At 42.6% G+C, this 24123-nt stretch overlaps 1 protein-coding gene across 1 annotated transcript in view; it reads right to left on the bottom strand.

The window, feature by feature from the left end:
• Positions 1-24123, bottom strand: part of GLP1R (glucagon like peptide 1 receptor) — a 274569-nt gene that overhangs the window by 108079 nt on the left and 142367 nt on the right. The window contains exon 3 of the mRNA XM_069768307.1: positions 9836-9943. Coding sequence (XP_069624408.1) covers positions 9836-9943 — 108 coding nt within the window. The remainder of the gene's footprint in view (positions 1-9835; positions 9944-24123) is intronic.

Below are 24123 nucleotides of genomic sequence, written 5' to 3'. Positions count from 1 at the left end.
CTCCTGCCCGGCCACTTGAGGAACCTTTTTCTCCACCTCCGGACTTAGGTCATGGGTCTGGGGAGAATGCTGGCAAGCCTCTCGGGGACCCCTCCGCGCCCCTCCACCTCCTCCGGGGGCCACCAAGACCATGCTATAGAAATCCTGCCCCGATGCTCAGGGCAGGGACAGACCCCTCATACGACCCAACCCCGCCGCTCTACCTCCGCACAGGCAGCAGGGACAGACCCCTCATACGACCCAACCCCGGCGCTCTACCTCCGCACAGGCAGCAGGGACAGACCCCTCATACGACCCAACCCCGCCGCTCTACCTCCGCACAGGCAGCAGGGACAGACCTCTCCTACGACCCAACCCCAGCGCTCTACCTCCGCACAGGCAGCAGGGACAGACCCCTCATACGACCCAACCCCGGCGCTCTACCTCCGCACAGGCAGCAGGGACAGACCCCTCCTACGACCCAACCCCGGCGCTCTACCTCCGCACAGGCAGCAGGGACAGACCCCTCATACGACCCAACCCCGGCGCTCTACCTCCGCACAGGCAGCAGGGACAGACCCCTCATACGACCCAACCCCGGCGCTCTACCTCCGCACAGGCAGCAGGGACAGACCCCTCATACGACCCAACCCCGGCGCTCTACCTCCGCACAGGCAGCAGGGACAGACCCCTCATACGACCCAACCCCGGCGCTCTACCTCCGCACAGGCAGCAGGGACAGACCCCTCCTACGACCCAACCCCGGCGCTCTACCTCCGCACAGGCAGCAGGGACAGAGGCGTCGGGGCTCGCGGCCTTTCTCCTATCTTCATGGCCTGTGCTCCAAGGCGGAGGCGGCCAGTCACATCATCAATGGGCTGTTAACTGTAGAATAAAAAATCCTCCGTTCTTGAGAAGGGAAAGGATTTTTAATAAAGGGTAAATGACCTAATTTTTGCTTTTACAAGCACTTTACATAGATACCCCTTTATGAAGACGAGACCACCCCTTTAATGGAGCAGGTGCCCTTTAGGAAAGTTTGAGTCACAGGGCGAATGAGACCTTTCTTGATTTGATTTTATTGCTCTCGGAGATTTATTTGCACCAAACATTTCATATAAAGGTCTCATAGGAGAAAACAAAAAGGACATTATAAAGTCTCGTCTCCTCGTAAAAAGCCAATAACCGAATAAAACAACAAACCGCCGTCCGTGAAGAGGCGTCCGCACCGGCGGATTTATAGATTCTGCCTAATTATAAAACTCACTCCACGATTCAGGTTCCATCTGCTGCAGATCATAAAGTGCCAGCGGCTGTAAATCACCGTCCCGACCACGGCAGCCGGAGATCGCCCAGCACTGCTCTGTCCGGCCATCACTGAGGAGGCTGGAGACCAGACCCTGGCCCGGAGTGTCCTCTGCTCCAGTCACAGCCAAAGCTGCATCCACTATTCTGTTGCTTCAATGTTAGTTCACACTTTTCAGAAATGATCATTTTCCCATTTGCTGCTTGTTCAGTGTCTGCAAAGTTAATTCTGGTCTTAATGGGGCCGTCCCCACCGCTCTTCTGCCGCTCGGTTCTCCTACCTTTCCTCACAACAGTACCCCCCCCCCTTGAGGAGGGGTCACCGAACCCTCACGAGAACCACCAGGGCGACCAGGATGAGCCCTATGAAAAGCGCGAACCAAATCATCAGCATGAACATCCGAGGCAACCACCCAAGAATTATCCTCCTGACCATAACCCTTCCACTTGACCAAATACTGGAGTTTCCGTCTGGAAACACGAGAATCCAAGATCTTCTCCACAACATACTCCAATTCTCCCTCCACCAGCACTGGAGCAGGAGGCTCAAGCGAAGGAACAACAGGTACCTCATACTTCCGCAACAACGACCGATGGAACACATTATGAATAGCAAACGATGCCGGGAGATCCAAACGAAACGACACAGGGTTAAGAATTTCCAAGATCCTATAGGGACCGATGAACCGAGGCTTGAACTTAGGAGAAGAGACCTTCATAGGAACAAAACGAGAAGACAACCACACCAAGTCACCAACAAGAAGTCGAGGACCCACGCGGCGACGGCGATTAGCAAACTGCTGAGCCTTCTCCTGGGACAACTTCAAATTGTCCACCACATGACTCCAAATCCGATGCAACCTATCCACCACCATGTCCACTCCAGGACAATCAGAAGGTTCCACCTGACCAGAGGAAAAACGAGGATGAAACCCCGAATTACAAAAGAAAGGAGAAACCAAGGTAGCAGAACTAGCCCGATTATTAAGGGCAAACTCGGCCAGCGGCAAAAAGGTAACCCAGTCATCCTGATCAGCAGAAACAAAACACCCTAAATAAGTTTCCAAGGTCTGATTAGTTCGTTCAGTCTGGCCATTCGTCTGAGGATGGAATGCAGATGAAAAGGACAAATCAATGCCCATCTTAGCACAGAACGTCCGCCAAAATCTAGACACAAACTGGGATCCCCTGTCAGAAACGATGTTCTCAGGAATCCCATGCAAACGAACCACATTCTGAAAAAACAGAGGGACCAACTCAGAGGAGGAAGGCAACTTAGGCAAGGGTACCAGATGAACCATTTTAGAAAAGCGATCACACACAACCCAGATGACGGACATTTTTTGAGAGACAGGGAGATCCGAAATAAAGTCCATGGAAATGTGCGTCCAAGGCCTCTTCGGGATAGGCAAAGGTGACAACAATCCACTGGCCCGAGAACAGCAAGGCTTAGCCCGAGCACAAACCTCACAAGACTGCACAAAAGAACGCACATCCCTCGACAAGGAAGGCCACCAAAAAGACCTGGCCACCAAGTCTCTAGTACCAAATATTCCAGGATGACCTGCCAACGCAGAAGAATGGACCTCGGAGATGACTCTACTGGTCCAATTATCCGGAACAAACAGTCTCTCAGGCGGACAACGATCAGGTTTACCCGCCTGAAACTCCTGCAAAGCACGTCGCAAGTCTGGGGAGACAGCAGACAAAATCACCCCATCCCTAAGGATACCAGAGGGCTCAGAATTTCCAAGGGAGTCAGGCACAAAACTCCTAGAAAGAGCATCCGCCTTCACATTCTTTGAACCTGGCAGGTATGAAACCACAAAATTGAAACGAGAGAAAAACAGTGACCAACGAGCCTGTCTAGGATTCAGACGCCTGGCAGACTCAAGGTAAATCAAATTTTTGTGATCAGTCAAGACCACCACACGATGTCTAGCACCCTCTAGCCAATGACGCCACTCCTCAAATGCCCACTTCATGGCCAAAAGTTCCCGATTACCAACATCATAATTCCGCTCAGCCGGCGAAAACTTTCTAGAAAAAAACGCGCATGGCTTCATCACTGAGCCATCGGAGCTTCTCTGTGACAAAACCGCCCCCGCTCCAATCTCGGAAGCATCAACCTCAACCTGAAAAGGGAGCGAAACATCTGGCTGACGCAACACAGGAGCAGAAGAAAACCGGCGCTTAAGTTCCTGAAAGGCCTCCACAGCCGCAGGAGACCAATTAGCAACATCAGCACCCTTCTTAGTCAAATCCGTCAAAGGCTTAACAACACTAGAAAAATTAGTTATAAAACGACGATAGAAATTAGCAAAGCCCAAGAACTTCTGTAGACTCTTAAGAGATGTAGGCTGCGTCCAGTCACAAATAGCCTGAACCTTGACGGGATCCATCTCAATAGTAGAAGGGGAAAAAATATACCCCAAGAAAGAAATCTTCTGGACTCCAAAGAGACACTTTGAGCCTTTTACAAACAAGGAATTGGCCCGCAGGACCTGAAACACCTTCCTGACCTGCTGAACATGAGACTCCCAGTCATCAGAAAAAACCAAAATATCAGCCAAATACACAATCATAAATTTATCCAGATATTCACGGAAAATATCGTGCATAAAGGACTGGAAGACTGAAGGAGCATTAGAAAGTCCAAAAGGCATTACCAAATACTCAAAATGGCCCTCAGGCGTATTAAATGCGGTTTTCCACTCATCACCTTGTTTTATTCGTATAAGATTATACGCACCCCGAAGATCAATCTTAGTGAACCATTTAGCCCCCTTAATGCGAGCAAACAAATCAGTCAACAATGGCAAAGGATACTGATATTTTACGGTAATCTTATTCAAAAGACGATAATCTATACAAGGCCTCAAGGAACCATCTTTTTTGGCCACGAAAAAAAAACCTGCTCCCAAAGGGGACAAAGATGGACGGATATGTCCCTTTTCCAAGGACTCCTTAACATAATCCCGCATAGCAGTATGCTCTGGCACTGACAGATTGAACAAACGACCTTTAGGAAATTTACTGCCTGGAATTAAATTTATAGCACAATCGCAATCCCTGTGAGGAGGAAGCGAACTGAGCTTAGGCTCCTTAAAAACATCCCGATAGTCAGACAAAAACACAGGAATCTCAGAAGGAGTAGATGAAGCGATAGAAATCGGAGGTGCATCATCATGAACCCCCTGACAACCCCAGCTTAACACAGACATTGATTTCCAGTCAAGGACTGGATTATGAGTTTGTAACCATGGCAGACCAAGTACTAGAACATCATGCAAATTATACAGTACCAGGAAGCGAATCACCTCCTGATGAACGGGAGTCATACGCATGGTCACTTGTGTCCAGTACTGAGGTTTATTCATAGCCAAAGGTGTAGAGTCAATTCCCTTCAAAGGAATAGGGACTTCCAGAGGCTCCAGACTAAACCCACAGCGATTGGCAAATGACCAATCCATAAGACTCAGGGCAGCGCCTGAATCCACATAGGCATCGACGGAGATGGATGATAATGAACAAATCAGAGTCACAGACAGAATGAACTTAGACTGTAAAGTACTAATGGCAACAGACTTATCAACCTTTTTTGTGCGTTTAGAGCATGCTGATATAACATGAGCTGAATCACCACAATAAAAGCACAACCCTTTTTTCCGCCTATACTTTTGCCGTTCACTTCTGGACTGAATTCTATCACATTGCATTATCTCAGGTGACGGTTCAGACGACACCGCCAAATGATGCACAGGTTTGCGCTCCCGTAAACGCCGATCAATCTGAACAGCCATAGTCATAGACTCATTCAGACCAGCAGGCGCAGGGAACCCCACCATAACATCTTTAATGGCCTCAGAAAGGCCATCTCTAAACTTTGCAGCCAGAGCGCACTCATTCCACTGAGTAAGCACTGACCACTTCCGAAATTTTTGACAATAAATTTCTGCTTCATCTTGCCCCTGAGAGAGGGCCAACAAAGCTTTTTCAGCCTGAATCTCTTGGTTAGGTTCCTCATAGAGCAAACCCAATGCCAGAAAAAACGCATCCGCATTAAGCAACGCAGGGTCCCCTGGTGCCAATGCAAATGCCCAATCCTGAGGGTCACCCCGCAGGAAAGATATAATTATCTTGACTTGCTGAGCAGGGTCTCCAGAGGAGCGAGATTTCAAAGAAAGAAACAACTTGCAATTGTTCCTAAAATTCAGAAAACGAGATCTATCTCCAGAAAAAAACTCTGGGACAGGAATTCTAGGTTGAGACATAGGAGCATGTACAACAAAATCCTGTATATTTTGAACCTTAGTGGCAAGATTATTCAGGCTGGAAGCCAAACTCTGGACGTCCATGATAAACAGCTGGGATCAGAGCCATTCAAAGATTAAGAGGAGGAGGAAGTAGCCAGGCTGCAATAAGGCTAGGCAGCAAACTCTGAGGGAAAGAGAAAGAAAAGAAAAAAAAAAAAAAACTTCCTCAGACTACTTATCCTCCTACTTCAGCCAATACAATTAACACTTTGTGGGCCGGTTATACTGTCATGATCCCAATGGCAGGGGATCACTAAAGGACAAGCACAGATACAAACAAGCTCTAGGGCGATGGAACCTGAGCTGACCGCGACCCTGAACCTAACACACAAATAAAAGTAGCCGGGGAACGTGCCTACGATGATCCTAGACGTCTCGCTCCAGCCGAAGATCTAACTTCCCTTATTAGAAGAAACACAGACCTCTCTTGCCTCCAGAGAAATCCCCTACAGAAATAGCAGCCCCCCACATATAATGACGGTGAAATGAGAGGAAAGCACATACGCAGTATGAAAACAGTTTCAGCAAAATGAGGCCCGCTAAAGCTAGATAGCAGAGGATACAAAAGTGAACTGCGCGGTCAGCGAAAAACCCTTCAAAAAACCATCCTGAAATTACTTGAACTCATGTGCCAACTCATGGTACATGAGGAGCAATTTCAGCCCACTAGAGCAACCAGCAGCAAGAATCACATATCTGCAGGCTGGACTAAAAACCAAATAAAGCAAAACACAAAACAGGAAAATCCAAACTTAGCTTGTCCAGAAGGTTCTAGGAGCAGGGAGCAGAGGTAACAAGACACACTGGATACATTGATAACCGGCGAGGAAATGCCAGCAAAGCCAGGTTAAATAGGAAACTCCCATATCCTGATGGAACAGGTGGAACCCAGAAACCCAGGAAAGACAAGTCACCCAGTACCATCAGTAACCACCAGAGGGAGCCCAAAAACAGAACTCACAACAGCTACAGTCCTCCGCTTGGACCTCTGCCTCCTGGTTCATAATTATTATTCTTTATTGGGAATGGGAAGAGAGTGGCCAAGTGCCGGAATAGGCGCATCTTCCAGATGTGCCTTTTCTGGGGTGGCTGGGGGCAGGTGTTTTTAGCCAGGGGGGGGGCCAATAACCGTGGACCCTCTCCAGGCTATTAATATCTGCCCTCAGTCACTGGCTTTACTACTCTGGCGGAGAAAATTGCGCGGGAGCCCACGTCAATTTTTTCCGCCATTTAACCCTTTAATTTAATAGGTAGAGCGGCCAAATTTTGCACATACACACTACTAACATTAGTAGTGTGTAATATGCAAAAAAATGGTGATATGAGATGGTTTACTGTATGTAATCATGTCTCATCATGTCGGGTTTAGGAAGGAGAAAGCAAAAGCCGGCAATTGAATTACCGGCTTTTAAGCTGTCTAGCGCTGGATGAAATATTAATATATATATATATATATATGTTGTTACGATTTTTTGAGCACATGGATTCATTGTATGTCCGTATGTCGGTTTTGCAAGCCTGCGAGAAAATCACGCAGTACGGATGCCATACGGATTACATACGGAGGATGCCATGCGCAAAATACGCTGACACACCCTGCCTACGGAGGAGCTACGGACCACTATTTTGGGGACTTTTCTGCGTATTACGGCTGTAAATTACGGACCGTATTTTTATACGCTGAGTGCGACGCCGGCCTGATACTGATGCTGAGCTGCTGTATCTGAGCTGATCCCTGTGATGCTGAGCTGCTGTATCTGAGCTGACCCCTGTGATACTGATGCTGTGATGATACAGGGGTAACATTTCGCGGTGCTGGCGCACATTCTGTGGCGGTCGCCGCTCTGCGTCCGTCAATCACCGGCTGATATTTCCGCGTCCCTCATCCTGGCGAATTACAGCAGCGATCGGCTCCTCACATCCCCGATGAGCCGCGTCTGGAGCGGAGCGCGGATGGCGGTAAATCCTCCCGTACTCGTCACTGTCACAGCCCCGTAAATACCAAGCTTTATATAGAAGTATCGCGGGTGCAATTATCGGAGGCTACGAGCGCCGCGGGACCGACCCAAATGTTACACGTCAATATTTGTGTCTGCTCGTCTGTGTCATACATCTTATTGTGATCTTTACAGCCTTGTCCTCTAGTCACATCCAGAGCTGCACGCACTGTTCTGGTCCGTAGCAATAAGCCCTGAATCTATAGGACCTCACATCACACGGATGTCCCTGCAGAATCACCACGACAGCCATTATCGCCACCATTATCATGACTACAATCCTCATAATCATTACCACCACCAATCATCACCTCCAGCACTGTATGTACAGAACGTCCCGTGGGGGCTCAGGGTGGGGCCATCAGGGCAGCGCTGGCTTCTCTGTACATGCTGCCGCGCACAGGACCTCCCTCCTGCTGCAGACACAGACCTCTTGTAGGGGGAGACTTCAGACCCCTTTACATTTTTCACTCTTTGTTTCATTGCAGCCATTTGGTAAATTCAAAAAAGTTCCTTTTTTTTCTCATTAATGTTCACTCTGCACCTCATGTCTGAAAAATAACAGAAATGTAGAAATCTTTCCAAATTTTTCCAAAAAGAAGAAACTGAAGTATCCCAACAGTGCATTTCTCCACTACACTGTGTCGCAATGGTTTTCCAGGGCAGCTGAGGGTCTACTGAGGACCCCCATCATCACCTTCTTGGTGCTCAATTACGTTTTTTTTTTTAAAAAGTTAAGTTTTAAGTTTTATTACAGAAATAAAAGATATGCATGTACAGAAGTCTATCTATCTATCAGAGGTAACTGCTAAAACGGAGAAAAAAAACAAAAAAAAAAATTGGCGTTTTTTTTTTAGTTACCGCACTTCCCACAAAAATTGAATAAAAAAACAATAAAAAAAACACAACACGTGTCCCAAAATCATCACAAAACAGTCCGTCACACAACTGCATCAACGGGAAAATAGAAAATTTACAGATCTCAGAATGACGACTGAAACCAAACCTTAGAATTCTTTAAAGTTAATTGAATTAAAAAAAAACCCCCGAAGGAACCTGAAGAATAATGTTCCTGCTCAGGGAAGGCTGCAAAAACAAAATCCCCAAAAATGGTGGCGCTGCAGGCTCCCAGCGCTCACGTGACATTGTTTCATGAAAGTCTTAGGCTATGTGCCCACGTTGCAGAATAGAAGCAGATTTTTCCTCATCAAATCCGCACACCTTTGCCAGGGAAAATGCTTGCAGATCTTGATGCGTTTTTGACGCATTTTTCATGTATTTTCCATGCGTTTTTCGAGCGTATTTTTTAAAGTGTTTTTTTAAAGTTTTTTTTTTTTAGCGTTTTTGAGCACAAATAAAGTTAGGACAAAAATTAAAAAAAAATCATACCAGTCCATACCAGCCATCGTCCAGGAACACGGAATGATCTGGGATTCTTATCTTCCTGGATTATGGGATGCCCATGATGTCACTTCCTTTTTGCTGTGGTTGTGATTTACAAAACCGCAGCAAATGCGCTTGAAATCCGAAAAACACTTTTAATATTTGCAGATTTCAAGCGTTCCAATACAAGTCTACGGCGGCGGAATTGCCGCGATTCCACAAAAAAAATGAACATGTTTCGTATTTTACTGCGATTCCGCTGCGGAAAAAATGCAGCATGGGCACAGCAATTGCGGAATGCAATTAAAATTAATGGGTTGCGTTTTGTTAGCGTTTTTTAAGCGTTTCTGCAGCGGAAAAACAGCGGAAATGTTTAAAAAACGCAACGTGGGCACACAGCCTTACAATCCATCATTGGCTAATGGGCCGCAGTGCTCGAGCCTCCACCGAGCGTCCAAGCGGCAATGTGAGCGAAGAAGCCATAACTGCATTATATGGTCACAGGAGCAGCGGGAGGAAACCTGGAACTGCGTCACCGCAAGAACATTAAGAGACAAGTCTGATGATGAGAAGATTCTGCTGCTTCAATATAAAGTCACAAAAACATTGTATTTATTAAATTCCACTGCTGTAACATGAAGATAAATGCTCCTCTACAGCTGCACGGAAGCCCCCCGGTGCCCGGAGAATAAAACTATCAACAGGACAAGCAGTATCAGCTATTATTATTATTATTATTATTATTATTATTATTATTATAGCTCCGTATTGTGTCACACGTGAAACGTTCCGCTACTCCGTGTAACGTTACAGGCGTCTTCAGCCTGAAACGAAGAAAGCGATGGCGGATCTTACCTTTGTGCGCCCAGGGAAGATACCACGGGCAGGAAACATTCACATATGTCCCAGGAACTCCATCAGGCCAGCAAGCGTAATCATCAAACGTCCGGTTACAAAACCTTCCTGTAGAGGAAAGCAAAATGTGAACAGAAAAAAAATACATAGAAAAAATAAAATCAAAAGTAATAAATATCTGACACACAAAGATTATATCATCCTAGAAATGAAGGGAATTGTATATGGTTTCTATAGGAGCAGTATTATAGTAGTTATATTCCTGTACATAGGAGCAGTATTATAGTAGTTATATTCCTGTACATAGGAGCAGTATTATAGTAGTTATATTCTTGTACATAGGAGCAGTATTATAGTAGTTATATTCTTGTATATAGGAGCAGTATTATAGTAGTTATATTCTTGTACATAGGGGCAGTATTATAATAGTTATATTCTTGTACATAGGGGCAGTATTATAGTAGTTATATTCCTGTACATAGGGGGCAGTATTATAGTAGTTATATTCTTGTACATAGGGGCAGTATTATAGTAGTTATATTCTTGTACATAGGAGCAGTATTATAGTAGTTATATTCTTGTACACAGGGGCAGTATTATAGTAGTTATATTCTTGTACATAGGAGCAGTATTATAGTAGTTATATTCTTGTACATAGGAGCAGTATTATAGTAGTTATATTCTTGTACATAGGGGCAGTATTATAGTAGTTATATTCTTGTATATAGGAGCAGTATTATAGTAGTTATATTCCTGTACATAGGAGCAGTATTATAGTAGATATATTCTTGTACACAGGGGCAGTATTATAGTAGTTATATTCTTGTATATAGAGGCAGTATTATAGTAGTTATATTCTTGTACATAGGAGCAGTATTATAATAGTTATATTCTTGTACATAGGGGGCAGTATTATAGTAGTTATATTCTTGTACATAGGAGCAGTATTATAGTACTTATATTCTTGTACATAGGAGCAGTATTATAGTAGTTATATTCTTGTACATAGGAGCAGTATTATAATAGTTATATTCTTGTACATAGGGGCAGTATTATAGTAGTTATATTCTTGTACATATGAGCAGTATTATAGTAGTTATATTCTTGTACATAGGGGCAGTATTATAGTAGTTATATTCTTGTACATATGAGCAGTATTATAGTAGTTATATTCTTGTACATAGGAGCAGTATTATAATAGTTATATTCTTGTACATAGGGGGCAGTATTATAGTAGTTATATTCTTGTACATAGGAGCAGTATTATAGTACTTATATTCTTGTACATAGGAGCAGTATTATAGTACTTATATTCTTGTACATAGGAGCAGTATTATAGTAGTTATATTCTTGTACATAGGAGCAGTATTATAGTAGTTATATTCTTGTACATAGGGGCAGTATTATAGTAGTTATATTCTTGTACATATGAGCAGTATTATAGTAGTTATATTCTTGTACATAGGAGCAGTATTATAATAGTTATATTCTTGTACATAGGGGGCAGTATTATAGTAGTTATATTCTTGTACATAGGAGCAGTATTATAGTACTTATATTCTTGTACATAGGAGCAGTATTATAGTAGTTATATTCTTGTACATAGGAGCAGTATTATAGTAGTTATATTCTTGTACATAGGGGCAGTATTATAGTAGTTATATTCTTGTACATATGAGCAGTATTATAGTAGTTATATTCTTGTACATAGGGGCAGTATTATAGTAGTTATATTCTTGTACATAGGAGCACTATTATAGTAGTTATATTCTTGTACATAGGGGCAGTATTATAGTAGTTATATTCTTGTACATAGGAGCAGTATTATAGTAGTTATATTCTTGTACATAGGAGCAGTATTATAGTAGATATATTCTTGTACATATGGGCAGAATTATAGCAGTTATATTCTTGTACATAGGAGCAGTATTATAGTAGTTATATTCTTGTACATAGGAGCAGTATAATAGTAGTTATATTCTTGTACATAGGGGGCAGTATTATAGTAGTTATATTCTTGTACATAGGAGCAGTATTAGAGTAGTTATATTCTTGTACATAGGAGCAGTATTAGAGTAGTTATATTCTTGTACATAGGGGGCAGTATTATAGTAGTTATATTCTTGTACATAGGGGCAGTATTATAGTAGTTATATTCTTGTACATAGGAGCAGTATTAGAGTAGTTATATTCTTGTACATAGGAGCATTATTATAGTAGTTATATTCTTGTACATAGGGGCAGTATTATAGAAGTTATATTCTTGTACATGGGAGCAGTATTATAGTAGTTATATTCTTGTACATAGGAGCACTATTATAGTAGTTATATTCTTGTACATAGGGGCAGTATTATAGTAGTTATATTCTTGTACATAGGAGCAGTATTATAGTAGTTATATTCTTGTATATAGGGGGCAGTATTATAGTAGTTATATTCTTGTACATAGGGGCAGTATTATAGTAGTTATATTCTGGTACATAGGAGCAGTATTATAGTAGTTATATTCTTGTACATAGGGGCAGTATTATAGTAGTTATATTCTTGTACATAGGGGCAGTATTATAGTAGTTATATTCTTGTATATAGGGGGCAGTATTATAGTAGTTATATTCTTGTACATAGGGGCAGTATTATAGTAGTTATATTCTGGTACATAGGAGCAGTATTATAGTAGTTATATTCTTGTACATAGGGGCAGTATTATAGTAGTTATATTCTTGTACATAGGAGCAGTATTATAGTAGTTATATTCTGGTACATAGGAGCAGTATTATAGTAGTTATATTCTTGTACATAGGGGCAGTATTATAGTAGTTATATTCTTGTACATAGAGGCAGTATTATAGTAGTTATATTCTTGTACATAGGAGCACTATTATAGTAGTTATATTCTGGTACATAGGAGCAGTATTATAGTAGTTATATTCTTGTACATAGGGGCAGTATTATAGCAGTTATATTCTTGTACATAGGGGCAGTATTATAGTAGTTATATTTTTGTACATAGGAACAGTATTATAGCAGTTATATTCTTGTACATAGGAGCAGTATTATAGTAGTTATATTCTTGTACATAGGAGCAGTATTATAGCAGTTATATTCTTGTACATAGGGGCAGTATTATAGTAGTTATATTCTTGTACATAGGAACAGTATTATAGCAGTTATATTCTTGTACATAGGAGCAGTATTATAGTAGTTATATTCTTGTACATAGGAGCAGTATTATAGTAGTTATATTCGTGTACATAGGAGCAGTATTATAGTAGTTATATTCTGGAACATAGGGGCAGTATTATAGTAGTTATATTCTTGTACATAGGAGCACTATTATAGTAGTTATATTCTTGTACATAGGGACAGTATTATAGTAGTTATATTCTTGTACATAGGAGCAGTATGATAGTAGTTATATTCTTGTACATAGGGACAGTATTATAGTAGTTATATTCTTGTACATAGGAGCAGTATTATAGTAGTTATATTCTTGTACATAGGAGCAGTATTATAGTAGCTATATTCTTGTACATAGGGGCAGTATTATAGTAGTTATATTCTTGTACATAGGAGCAGTATTATAGTTGTTATATTCTTGTACATAGGGGCAGTATTATAGTAGTTATATTCTTGTACATAGGAGCAGTATTAGAGTAGTTATATTCTTGTACATAGGAGCATTATTATAGTAGTTATATTCTTGTACATAGGGGCAGTATTATAGAAGTTATATTCTTGTACATGGGAGCAGTATTATAGTAGTTATATTCTTGTACATAGGAGCACTATTATAGTAGTTATATTCTTGTACATAGGGGCAGTATTATAGTAGTTATATTCTTGTACATAGGAGCAGTATTATAGTAGTTATATTCTTGTATATAGGGGGCAGTATTATAGTAGTTATATTCTTGTACATAGGGGCAGTATTATAGTAGTTATATTCTGGTACATAGGAGCAGTATTATAGTAGTTATATTCTTGTACATAGGGGCAGTATTATAGTAGTTATATTCTTGTACATAGGGGCAGTATTATAGTAGTTATATTCTTGTATATAGGGGGCAGTATTATAGTAGTTATATTCTTGTACATAGGGGCAGTATTATAGTAGTTATATTCTGGTACATAGGAGCAGTATTATAGTAGTTATATTCTTGTACATAGGGGCAGTATTATAGTAGTTATATTCTTGTACATAGGAGCACTATTATAGTAGTTATATTCTGGTACATAGGAGCAGTATTATAGTAGTTATATTCTTGTACATAGGGGCAGTATTATAGTAGTTATATTCTTGTACATAGGGGCAGTATTATAGTAGTTATATTCTTGTACATAGGAGCACTATTATAGTAGTTATATTCTGGTACATAGGAGCAGTATTATAGTAGTTATATTCTTGTACATAGGGGCAGTATTATAGCAGTTATATTCTTGTACATAGGGGCAGTATTATAGTAGTTATATTCTTGTACATAGGAACAGTATTATAGCAGTTATATTCTTGTACATAGGAGCAGTATTATAGTAGTTATATTCTTGTACATAGGAGCAGTATTATAGTAGTTATATTCGTGTACATAGGAGCAGTATTATAGTAGTTATATTCTGGAACATAGGGGCAGTATTATAGTAGTTATATTCTTGTACATAGGAGCACTATTATAGTAGTTATATTCTTGTACATAGGGACAGTATTATAGTAGTTATATTCTTGTACATAGGAGCAGTATTATAGTAGTTATATTCTTGTACATAGGGACAGTATTATAGTAGTTATATTCTTGTACATAGGAGCAGTATTATAGTAGTTATATTCTTGTACATAGGAGCAGTATTATAGTAGCTATATTCTTGTACATAGGGGCAGTATTATAGTAGTTATATTCTTGTACATAGGAGCAGTATTATAGTAGTTATATTCTTGTACATAGGGGCAGTATTATAGTAGTTATATTCTTGTACATAGGGGCAGTATTATAGTAGTTATATTCTTGTACATAGGAGCAGTATTATAGTAGTTATATTCTTATACATGGAGCAGTATTATAGTAGTTATATTCTTGTACATAGGGGCAGTATTATAGCAGTTATATTCTTGTACATAGGAGCAGTATTATAGTAGTTATATTCTTGTATATAGGGGGCAGTATTATAGTAGTTATATTCTTATACATGGAGCAGTATTATAGTAGTTATATTCTTGTACATAGGGGCAGTATTATATTAGTTATGTTCTTGTACATAGGACCAGTATTATACTAGTTATATTCTTGTACATAGGGGCAGTATTATATTAGTTATGTTCTTGTACATAGGACCAGTATTATACTAGTTATATTCTTGTACATAGGAGCAGTATTATAGTAGTTATATTCTAGTACATAGGGGCAGTATTATAGTACTTATATTCTTGTACATAGGAGCAGTATTATAGTAGTTATATTCTAGTACATAGGGGCAGTATTATAGTAGTTATATTCTTGTACAGAGGAGCAGTATTATAGTAGTTATATTCTTGTACATAGGGGCAGTATTATAGTAGTTATATTCTTGTACAGAGGAGCAGTATTATAGTAGTTATATTCTTGTACATAGGAGCAGTATTATAGTAGTTATATTCTTGTACATAGGAGCAGTATTATAGTAGTTATATTCTTGTACATAGGAGCAGTATTATAGTAGTTATATTCTTGTACATAGGAGCAGTATTATAGTAGTTATATTCTTGTACATAGGGCGCAGTATTATAGTAGCTATATTCTTGTACATAGGGGCAGTATTATAGTAGTTATATTCTTGTACAGAGGAGCAGTATTATAGTAGTTATATTCTTGTACATAGGGGCAGTATTATAGTAGCTATATTCTTGTACATAGGGGCAGTATTATAGTAGTTATATTCTTGTACAGAGGAGCAGTATTATAGTAGTTATATTCTTGTACATAGGTTCAGTATTATAGTAGTTATATTCTTGTACAGAGGAGCAGTATTATAGTAGTTATATTCTTGTACATAGGTTCAGTATTATAGTAGTTATATTCTTGTACATAGGAGCAGTATTATAGTAGTTATATTCTTGTGTATAGGGGCAGTATTATAGTAGCTATATTCTTGTACATAGGGGCAGTATTATAGTAGTTATATTCTTGTACATAGGGGCAGTATTATAGTGGTTATATTCTTGTACATAGGGGCAGTATTATAGTAGTTATATTCTTGTACATAGGGGCAGTATTATAGTAGTTATATTCTTGTACATAGGAGCAGTATTATAGTGGTTATATTCTTGTACATAGGAGCAGTATTATAGTAGTTATATTCTTGTACATAGGGGCAGTATTATAGTAGTTATATTCTTGTACATAGGGGCAGTATTATAGTAGTTATATTCTTGTACATAGGAGCAGTATTATAGTGGTTATATTCTTGTACATAGGAGCAGTATTATAGTAGTTATATTCTTGTACATAGGGAGCAGTATTATAGTAGCGATATTCTTGTACATAGGGGGCAGTATTATAGTAGTTATATTCTTGTACATAGGGAGCAGTATTATAGTGGTTATATTCTTGTACATAGGAGCAGTATTATAGTAGTTATATTCTTGTACATAGGGAGCAGTATTATAGTAGTTATATTCTTGTACATAGGGAGCAGTATTATAGTAGCGATATTCTTGTACATAGGGGGCAGTATTTGTAGCCAAAACCAGGAGTGGGTGATAAATACAGAAGTGCTGCACATTTTTCTATTATATTTTTCCTCTAATTGACTGCGCTGTCCCTTGCGTGTGGTGCTGAAGTCAGCATTCATCCCTTCTGTCCTGCTCGGCTGAAAGCAGCGCTTGCAGGAGAGAAGGGATGAAAAATCAAGTTTTTTTGTTGTGTTTTCTTGAATTTTTCCTTTTTGGTGTTTTTCATGTCAGAGTAGGACTGGCAATATGTAAGGGCCATTGGCGCGGGTTGCCGGCTTGCATATTATGGCCAGAATATCAACTAATACCTTACATATATTTATATATTTTGCACGGTGCAGCTGGGCCCAAATTGTTCTGTACACTGTGGCCTCTGTTCACACGGGATGCATTGTAGCACTGGGCAGCCCGCCATATGGCGTTATTAATAGGCTGGAGCAGGATGCTTTGTATTCCTTGTGTGAACACGCCACATACAGAGTATTTTATCTTAGTGCATTGGTGACCACACGGCCAAACCCTTATTGAAGGCTGGCTGTTTCATTAGGTATTGCACCTGTGCATTTGCTATTTTACGTGGGTCCGCTGCACCCTGCTTGTGCATTTGTATTGCGGCCTATTTAGACAGGTAAGCATCTCTGCCTGTTTTTTGGTGTGTTTTCTTGAATGTTTCCTTTTTGGCGTCTTCCAGTAAGACAATGAACCAAAACATACAGCCAACGCAACAATGGAGTGGCTTAAAAAGAAGCACATTAAGGTCATGGAGTGGCCTAGCCAGTCTACTGACCTTCATCCCATAGAAAACTTATGGAGGGAGCTGAAGCTCCGAGTTGTCAAGCGACAGCCTCAAAATCTTAAGGCTGTGTGCACACGATGCGGAATTTGTGCGGATCCGCAGCGGATTTTTCCGCGCAGAAACGCTGCTGTTCCAAATAGTGATTTACAGTACAATGTAAATCAATACGGGAAAAAAAAAGCAGTGCTAATGGTGCGGAAAAATCAGCACAGAATCCGCTGCGGATTTAACAGAAGTGCATGTCACTTCTTTTGTGCGGAACTGCAGCGTTTCTGCACCCCTCCATTATAGAATTCCGCAGTGGTGAAAATCCGCACAAAATCCACATTATTTCCACATCAAAACCGCACAAAATCTGTGGCAAATCCGCAGCAAATCCACACCTGCGGTTTCTGCCAGGAGATGCCGATTTTGTGCGGAAAATTCTGCACCCCAACCCTCAATGTGTGCACATAGCCTTAAGATTTAGACATGACCTGCAAAGAGGAGTGGACCAAAATTCCTCCTGACATGTGCGCAAACCTCATCATCAACTACAAAAAACATCTGACTGCTGTGCTCGCCAACAAGGGTTTTTACCACCAAGGATTAAGTCTTGTTTGCCAGAGGGATCAAATACTTATTTCTCACTGCAAAATGCAAACAAATTTATACTATGTGATTTTCTAGATTTTATTTTTGATATTCTATCTCTGAATATTTAAATTAACCTACCCTAAAAATTATAGACTGTTCATACCTTTGTCAGTGGGCAAACTTATATGTATCTCTGTATACAGGGAGCTCCCCCTAGTGGTGACTGCAGACAGGATCTTATCATGTATCTCTGTATACAGGGAGCTCCCCCTAGTGGTGGCTGCAGACAGGATCTTATCATGTATCTCTGTATACAGGGAGCTCCCCCTAGTGGTGGCTGCAGACAGGATCTTATCATGTATCTCTGTATATAGGGAGCTCCCCCTAGTGGTGACTGCAAACAGGATCTTATCATGTATCTCTGTATACAGGGAGCTCCCCCTAGTGGTGGCTGCAGACAGAATCTTATCATGTATCTCTGTATACAGGGAGCTCCCCCTAGTGGTGGCTGCAGACAGGATCTTATCATGTATCTCTGTATACAGGGAGCTCCCCCTAGTGGTGGCTGCAGACAGGATCTTATCATGTATCTCTGTATACAGGGAGCTCCCCCTAGTGGTGGCTGCAGACAGGATCTTATCATGTATCTCTGCATACAGGGAGCTCCCCCTAGTGGTGACTGCAGACAGGTCCTTATCATGTATCTCTGCATACAGGGAGCTCCCCCTAGTGGTGGCTGCAGACAGGATCTTATCATGTATCTCTGTATACAGGGAGCTCCCCCTAGTGGTGGCTGCAGACAGGATCTTATCATGTATCTCTGTATACAGGGAGCTCCCCCTAGTGGTGGCTGCAGACAGGATCTTATCATGTATCTCTGTATACAGGGAGCTCCCCCTAGTGGTGACTGCAGACAGGATCTTATCATGTATCTCTGCATACAGGGAGCTCTGTCATGATCCCATTGGCAGGGGATCACTAAAGGACAAGCACAGATACAAACAAGCTCTAGGGCGATGTAACCTGAGCTGACCGCGACCCTGAACCTAACACACAAATAAAAGTAGCCGGGGAACGTGCCTACGATGATCCTAGACGTCTCGCTCCAGCCGAAGATCTAACTTCCCCTATTAGAAGAAACACAGACCTCTCTTGCCTCCAGAGAAATACCCCACAGAAATAGCAGCCCCCCACATATAATGACGGTGAAATGAGAGGAAAGCACATACGCAGTATGAAAACAGTTTCAGCAAAATGAGGCTCGCTAAAGCTAGATAGCAGAGGATACAAAAGTGAACTGCGCGGTCAGCGAAAAACCCTTCAAAAAACCATCCTGAAATTACTTGAACTCATGTGCCAACTCATGGTACATGAGGAGCAATTTCAGCCCACTAGAGCAACCAGCAGCAAAGAATCACATATCTGCAGGCTGGACTAAAAAACCAAATAAAGCAAAACACCAAAACAGGAAAATCCAAACTTAGCTTGACCAGAAGGTTCTAGGAGCAGGGAGCAGAGGTAACAAGACACACTGGATACATTGATAACCGGTGAGGAAATGCCAGCAAAGCCAGGTTAAATAGGAAACTCCCATATCCTGATGGAACAGGTGGAACCCAGAGACCCAGGAAAGACAAGTCACCCAGTACCATCAGTAACCACCAGAGGGAGCCCAAAAACAGAACTCACAACAGAGCTCCCTCTAGTGGTGGCTGCAGACAGGATCTTATCATGTATCTCTGTATACAGGGAGCTCCCCCTAGTGGTGGCTGCAGACAGGATCTTATCATGTATCTCTGTATACAGGGAGCTCCCCCTAGTGGTGGCTGCAGACGGGATCTTATCATGTATCTCTGTATACAGGGAGCTCCCCCTAGGGGTGGCTGCAGACAGGATCTTATCATGTATCTCTCTATACAGGGAGCTCCCCCTAGTGGAGGCTGCAGACAGGATCTTATCATGTATCTCTGTATACAGGGAGCTCCCCCTAGTGGTGGCTGCAGACAGGACCTTATCATGTATCTCTGTATACAGGGATCTCCCCCTAGGGGTGGCTGCAGACAGGATCTTATCATGTATCTCTCTATACAGGGAGCTCCCCCTAGTGGAGGCTGCAGACAGGATCTTATCATGTATCTCTGTATACAGGGAGCTCCCCCTAGTGGTGACGGCAGACAGGATCTTATCATGTATCTCTGTATACAGGGAGCTCCCCCTAGTGGTGACGGCAGACAGGATCTTATCATGTATCTCTGTATACAGGGAGCTCCTCCTAGTGGTGACTGCAGACAGGATCTTATCATGTATCTCTCTATACAGGGAGCTCCCCCTAGTGGAGGCTGCAGACAGGATCTTATCATGTATCTCTATATACAGGGAGCTTCCCCTAGTGGTGACTGCAGACAGGATCTTATCATGTATCTCTCTATACAGGGAGCTCCCCCTAGTGGTGGCTGCAGACAGGATCTTATCATGTATCTCTGTATACAGGGAGCTCCCCCTAGTGGTGACTGCAGACAGGATCTTATCATGTATCTCTGTATATAGGGAGCTCCCCCTAGTGGTGGCTGCAGACAGGATCTTATCATGTATCTCTGTATACAGGGAGCTCCCCCTAGTGGTGACTGCAGACAGGATCTTATCATGTATCTCTGTATATAGGGAGCTCCCCCTAGTGGTGGCTGCAGACAGGATCTTATCATGTATCTCTGTATACAGGGAGCTCCTCCTAGTGGTGACTGCAGACACAATCTTATCGTTTAACTCTTTGTCTTTCTGAAGGGATGCAGAGGATTTTAATCTCTTTATTAGAAAATTACACCTGTATGCACTTTGAAGAATGTATATGTATTGTTACTAAATAATATAAAATTTTTATATGCTTCTGTCCATTTCAATTAACCCCTGCACCATCCATTCCTACCAGGATTTTTAGTTCATTACCTTTTCAGACTTTTTTGATTCAATGACCTCATAATCACTTTAGAATTAATAGAAATCATTGCTGACTATTTTCTTACTTTCCGGAAAGAAGGAAAATCTTTTTGTACTTCTATTCATGTTAAATATTTGAAAGGAAATGATTTCTGAGAACTTCTGTAAAGTTTTGCAACTTGAGCCTATAATAATGGTCAGTCCTGATATACAGAATATTGCACCTTGGATATGTGCGCGATCAGCGGAGGGGCAAATGTATCATATAAGTATGAGGCTATTTATAACAATAGGGCGACATTACTGCGATCGGAGAGCGATGGAGCGCAGCTGGGGCCAGGTCGCGGGAGTAATGGGGCGCAGCTCTGCTAAGTCCTCACAAAGGGAAATGATTATCGCCTCCGTGATGTTCCCTCCTAATGTAAATCCTGACACACTGAGCTGTGCAGAAGCCGATCGTCCCGCCAGAGCGGGTGACATATGGCCCCATTACAGCGGCAGAGCGGCCATTCCGGCTCCCAGGACTCCGTCGAGTGGTTAAATTCATGTCGTTGATGCGTTTTAAAGTGGCGGACGTGCTCAAAAAAAAGCCAAAACGCGCCTTAGAAATTCATCCGATTGATTTTTACTGCTCCTTGGACGCGGTCCAGACCTAATAGAGAAGCTGCGGAGAGGACGGACTGATCTGGTGCTGGGGGTGGTCACGGCTCCGGGATGGGGGGTCATTATTCAGATCGTCGTCACTAATGGCGATAACCATGAAATAATGAAGAGAACGTGATTGTGGCTGGCTGGGGTCAATCATGAGAGTAGATGCTGCGGGATACACACCGGACCTGTGCCTGCATAACGTGGCGGCGATCTCACGATTACGGTCAGTTTGGCGCCAGGTAATTGAGGGGCGTCCGTCTTTGTAAAACTTTTTTTGTATAAATCAGTAGAACAAGTGAATATTTGTGCTCGCCCCTTCCCTTCCTTGGTCGCTCCCCTTTCCCTGCCAAAAAAACGAATGATCATTGCGGCACTAACACTTCTTTGGATTCTCAATATATTCAGACTGCGCAGAGCAACTACCGCAATGCAAAGTAGACCAGCGGCTGCGTTGCGCTGCACAAGTGCGGGTGCGCAGCGCTAATTCTGCAGAGTGATGACCGCTGCCGATGGCGTTAGATACATTTGTAAATGTTCAGTAGATTCCATCTAGAGTGGAACAGTAACAAGAAGAGAGAGAAGGGGAGGGAGGGGATGAAGCTGCAGTCTTCCGTCCTCAGTGTGTGCATTATGCTCTGTGCTGTGAGAGGGGAGGAGGCGCTGCAGATAGTTCTTAGGTTTGGAGCAGACAGCATGTATGTGGATCACAAGGTAAATGTGGCCCTTTGATACTTAATATTGCTGCCAGCACCGTAACAGACCTGGACATTAAATGGTTACGGTAATTTATAACAACTTTATTCTGATGAGGCCCATCTCTGAAAAAGTAAAAGCTTAAAGGGAATCTGTCACCTGGTTTTTGCCATTTAATCTGAGAGTAACGCGATGTAGGGCTGAGACCTGAATTCCAGGGATGTGTCTGTAGCTCAGTAATTTTTTTAAATTACAATCAGTGTTTTATCAGCAGAAGATTATCACTGCCGGACTAGGTGTCATGTGCCAGGCAGTCCAGATAATCTATGTAACCCACCCCCACCACATTGTACAAAGAACAGCAAAAAGGCAGAGATGCTGACCTGCCCAGGCCTCCAAACCAATGCAGGATGCAGTGGACCCGTGTGGTTTAGATGGCGACAACACAGGTGCAGAATTACACGCTAAGCGTGGGGACCCGTGACGTGGGTTACGAGCTTGCATACAATTTTTTTTTTATATGTGTTTTTTGCACTTTTTTCGGGGTGCAGTTGGGCCCATTTTGTCTTGTAAACTGTGGTGTCTGATCACATGCGGTGCATTTGGATAGCGCTGGGCATTAATAGAAGGGCGTCACTACCAGTCTGTTAACCTGGATGCTGTGCATCTGCATTGTGTGAACAGCGCCACATACAAGTCTCCATTGTGCAGTCCTATGCCAGCAGCCGCCCCTCCATTAGATTGGTCGGTTGTGAGCGGCTGCCTCATCAGTGATTCTGCACCTGTGTTGCCTCCATCTTAACCACACGGCTCCACTGCATCTGATACTGCATTTCTTTGGAGGCCTGGGCAGGTGAGCAGCTCTGCCTTTTTGCAGTTTTTTCTGAATTTTTAGAGGATCTCTGAATCCTCTTTTTGTGCAATTGCAGTTTAGGACAATGCACAAAGGAAGCTGCTAACCAGGGTTATGGGAGGGTTATACGCGGCTGAGCATTCCAAGCTCTGCTACATCTATTTCAGAGAATAGGAATTCTATCAAAACTACAGCTAGCAGCCCAGTTAGTGATGCATCGTTGCAATCAAGGTCTCTGCCCCTGCATTATACTACTCTTGGGTTTACATAGTAAAAAACTCACTGACAAATTTCCTTTAAAGACAATATCCAGTCTAACAAGAAAAGTGTAGTCATTGTAATCTGCCGAATTGTGACATTGCAATACCTGTTCCTCCAAAAGAGCATTTGTCAGGTCAGACCCTGATGTTGGGGGGTGGTCTGGGCCACAATCACTGGTCTACTTATTGGATGGAGTTGGGGGTCTGAGCTCTGTGCGGCCGCTCATGTTCTCCCTCCCTCCATGTCTGTATGGGGCTCTGTGCGGCCGCTCATGTTCTCTCCTCCATGTCTGTATGGGGTTCTGTGCGGCCGCTCATGTTCTCTCCTCCATGTCTGTATGGGGCTCTGTGCGGCCGCTCATGTTCTCTCCTCCATGTCTGTATGGGGCTCTGTGCAGCCGCTCATGTTCTCTCCTCCATGTCTGTATGGGGTTCTGTGCGGCCGCTCATGTTCTCTCCTCCATGTCTGTATGGGGCTCTGTGCGGCCGCTCATGTTCTCTCCTCCATGTCTGTATGAGGCTCTGTGCGGCCGCTCATGTTCTCTCCTCCATGTCTGTATGAGGCTCTGTGCGGCCGCTCATGTTCTCCTCCATGTCTGTATGGAGCTCTGTGCGGCCGCTCATGTTCTCTCCTCCATGTCTGTATGGGGTTCTGTGCGGCCGCTCATGTTCTCCCCTCCATGTCTGTATGGGGCTCTGTGCGGCCGCTCATGTTCTCTCCTCCATGTCTGTATGGGGCTCTGTGCGGCCGCTCATGTTCTCTCTCCTCCATGTCTGTATGGGGCTCTGTGCGGCCGCTCATGTTCTCTCCTCCATGTCTGTATG

Source organism: Ranitomeya imitator, chromosome 5 (assembly GCF_032444005.1).
Source record: "Ranitomeya imitator isolate aRanImi1 chromosome 5, aRanImi1.pri, whole genome shotgun sequence".
Classification (NCBI taxonomy): domain Eukaryota; kingdom Metazoa; phylum Chordata; class Amphibia; order Anura; family Dendrobatidae; genus Ranitomeya; species Ranitomeya imitator.
This window is presented reverse-complemented; position numbering and strand designations above follow the sequence as displayed.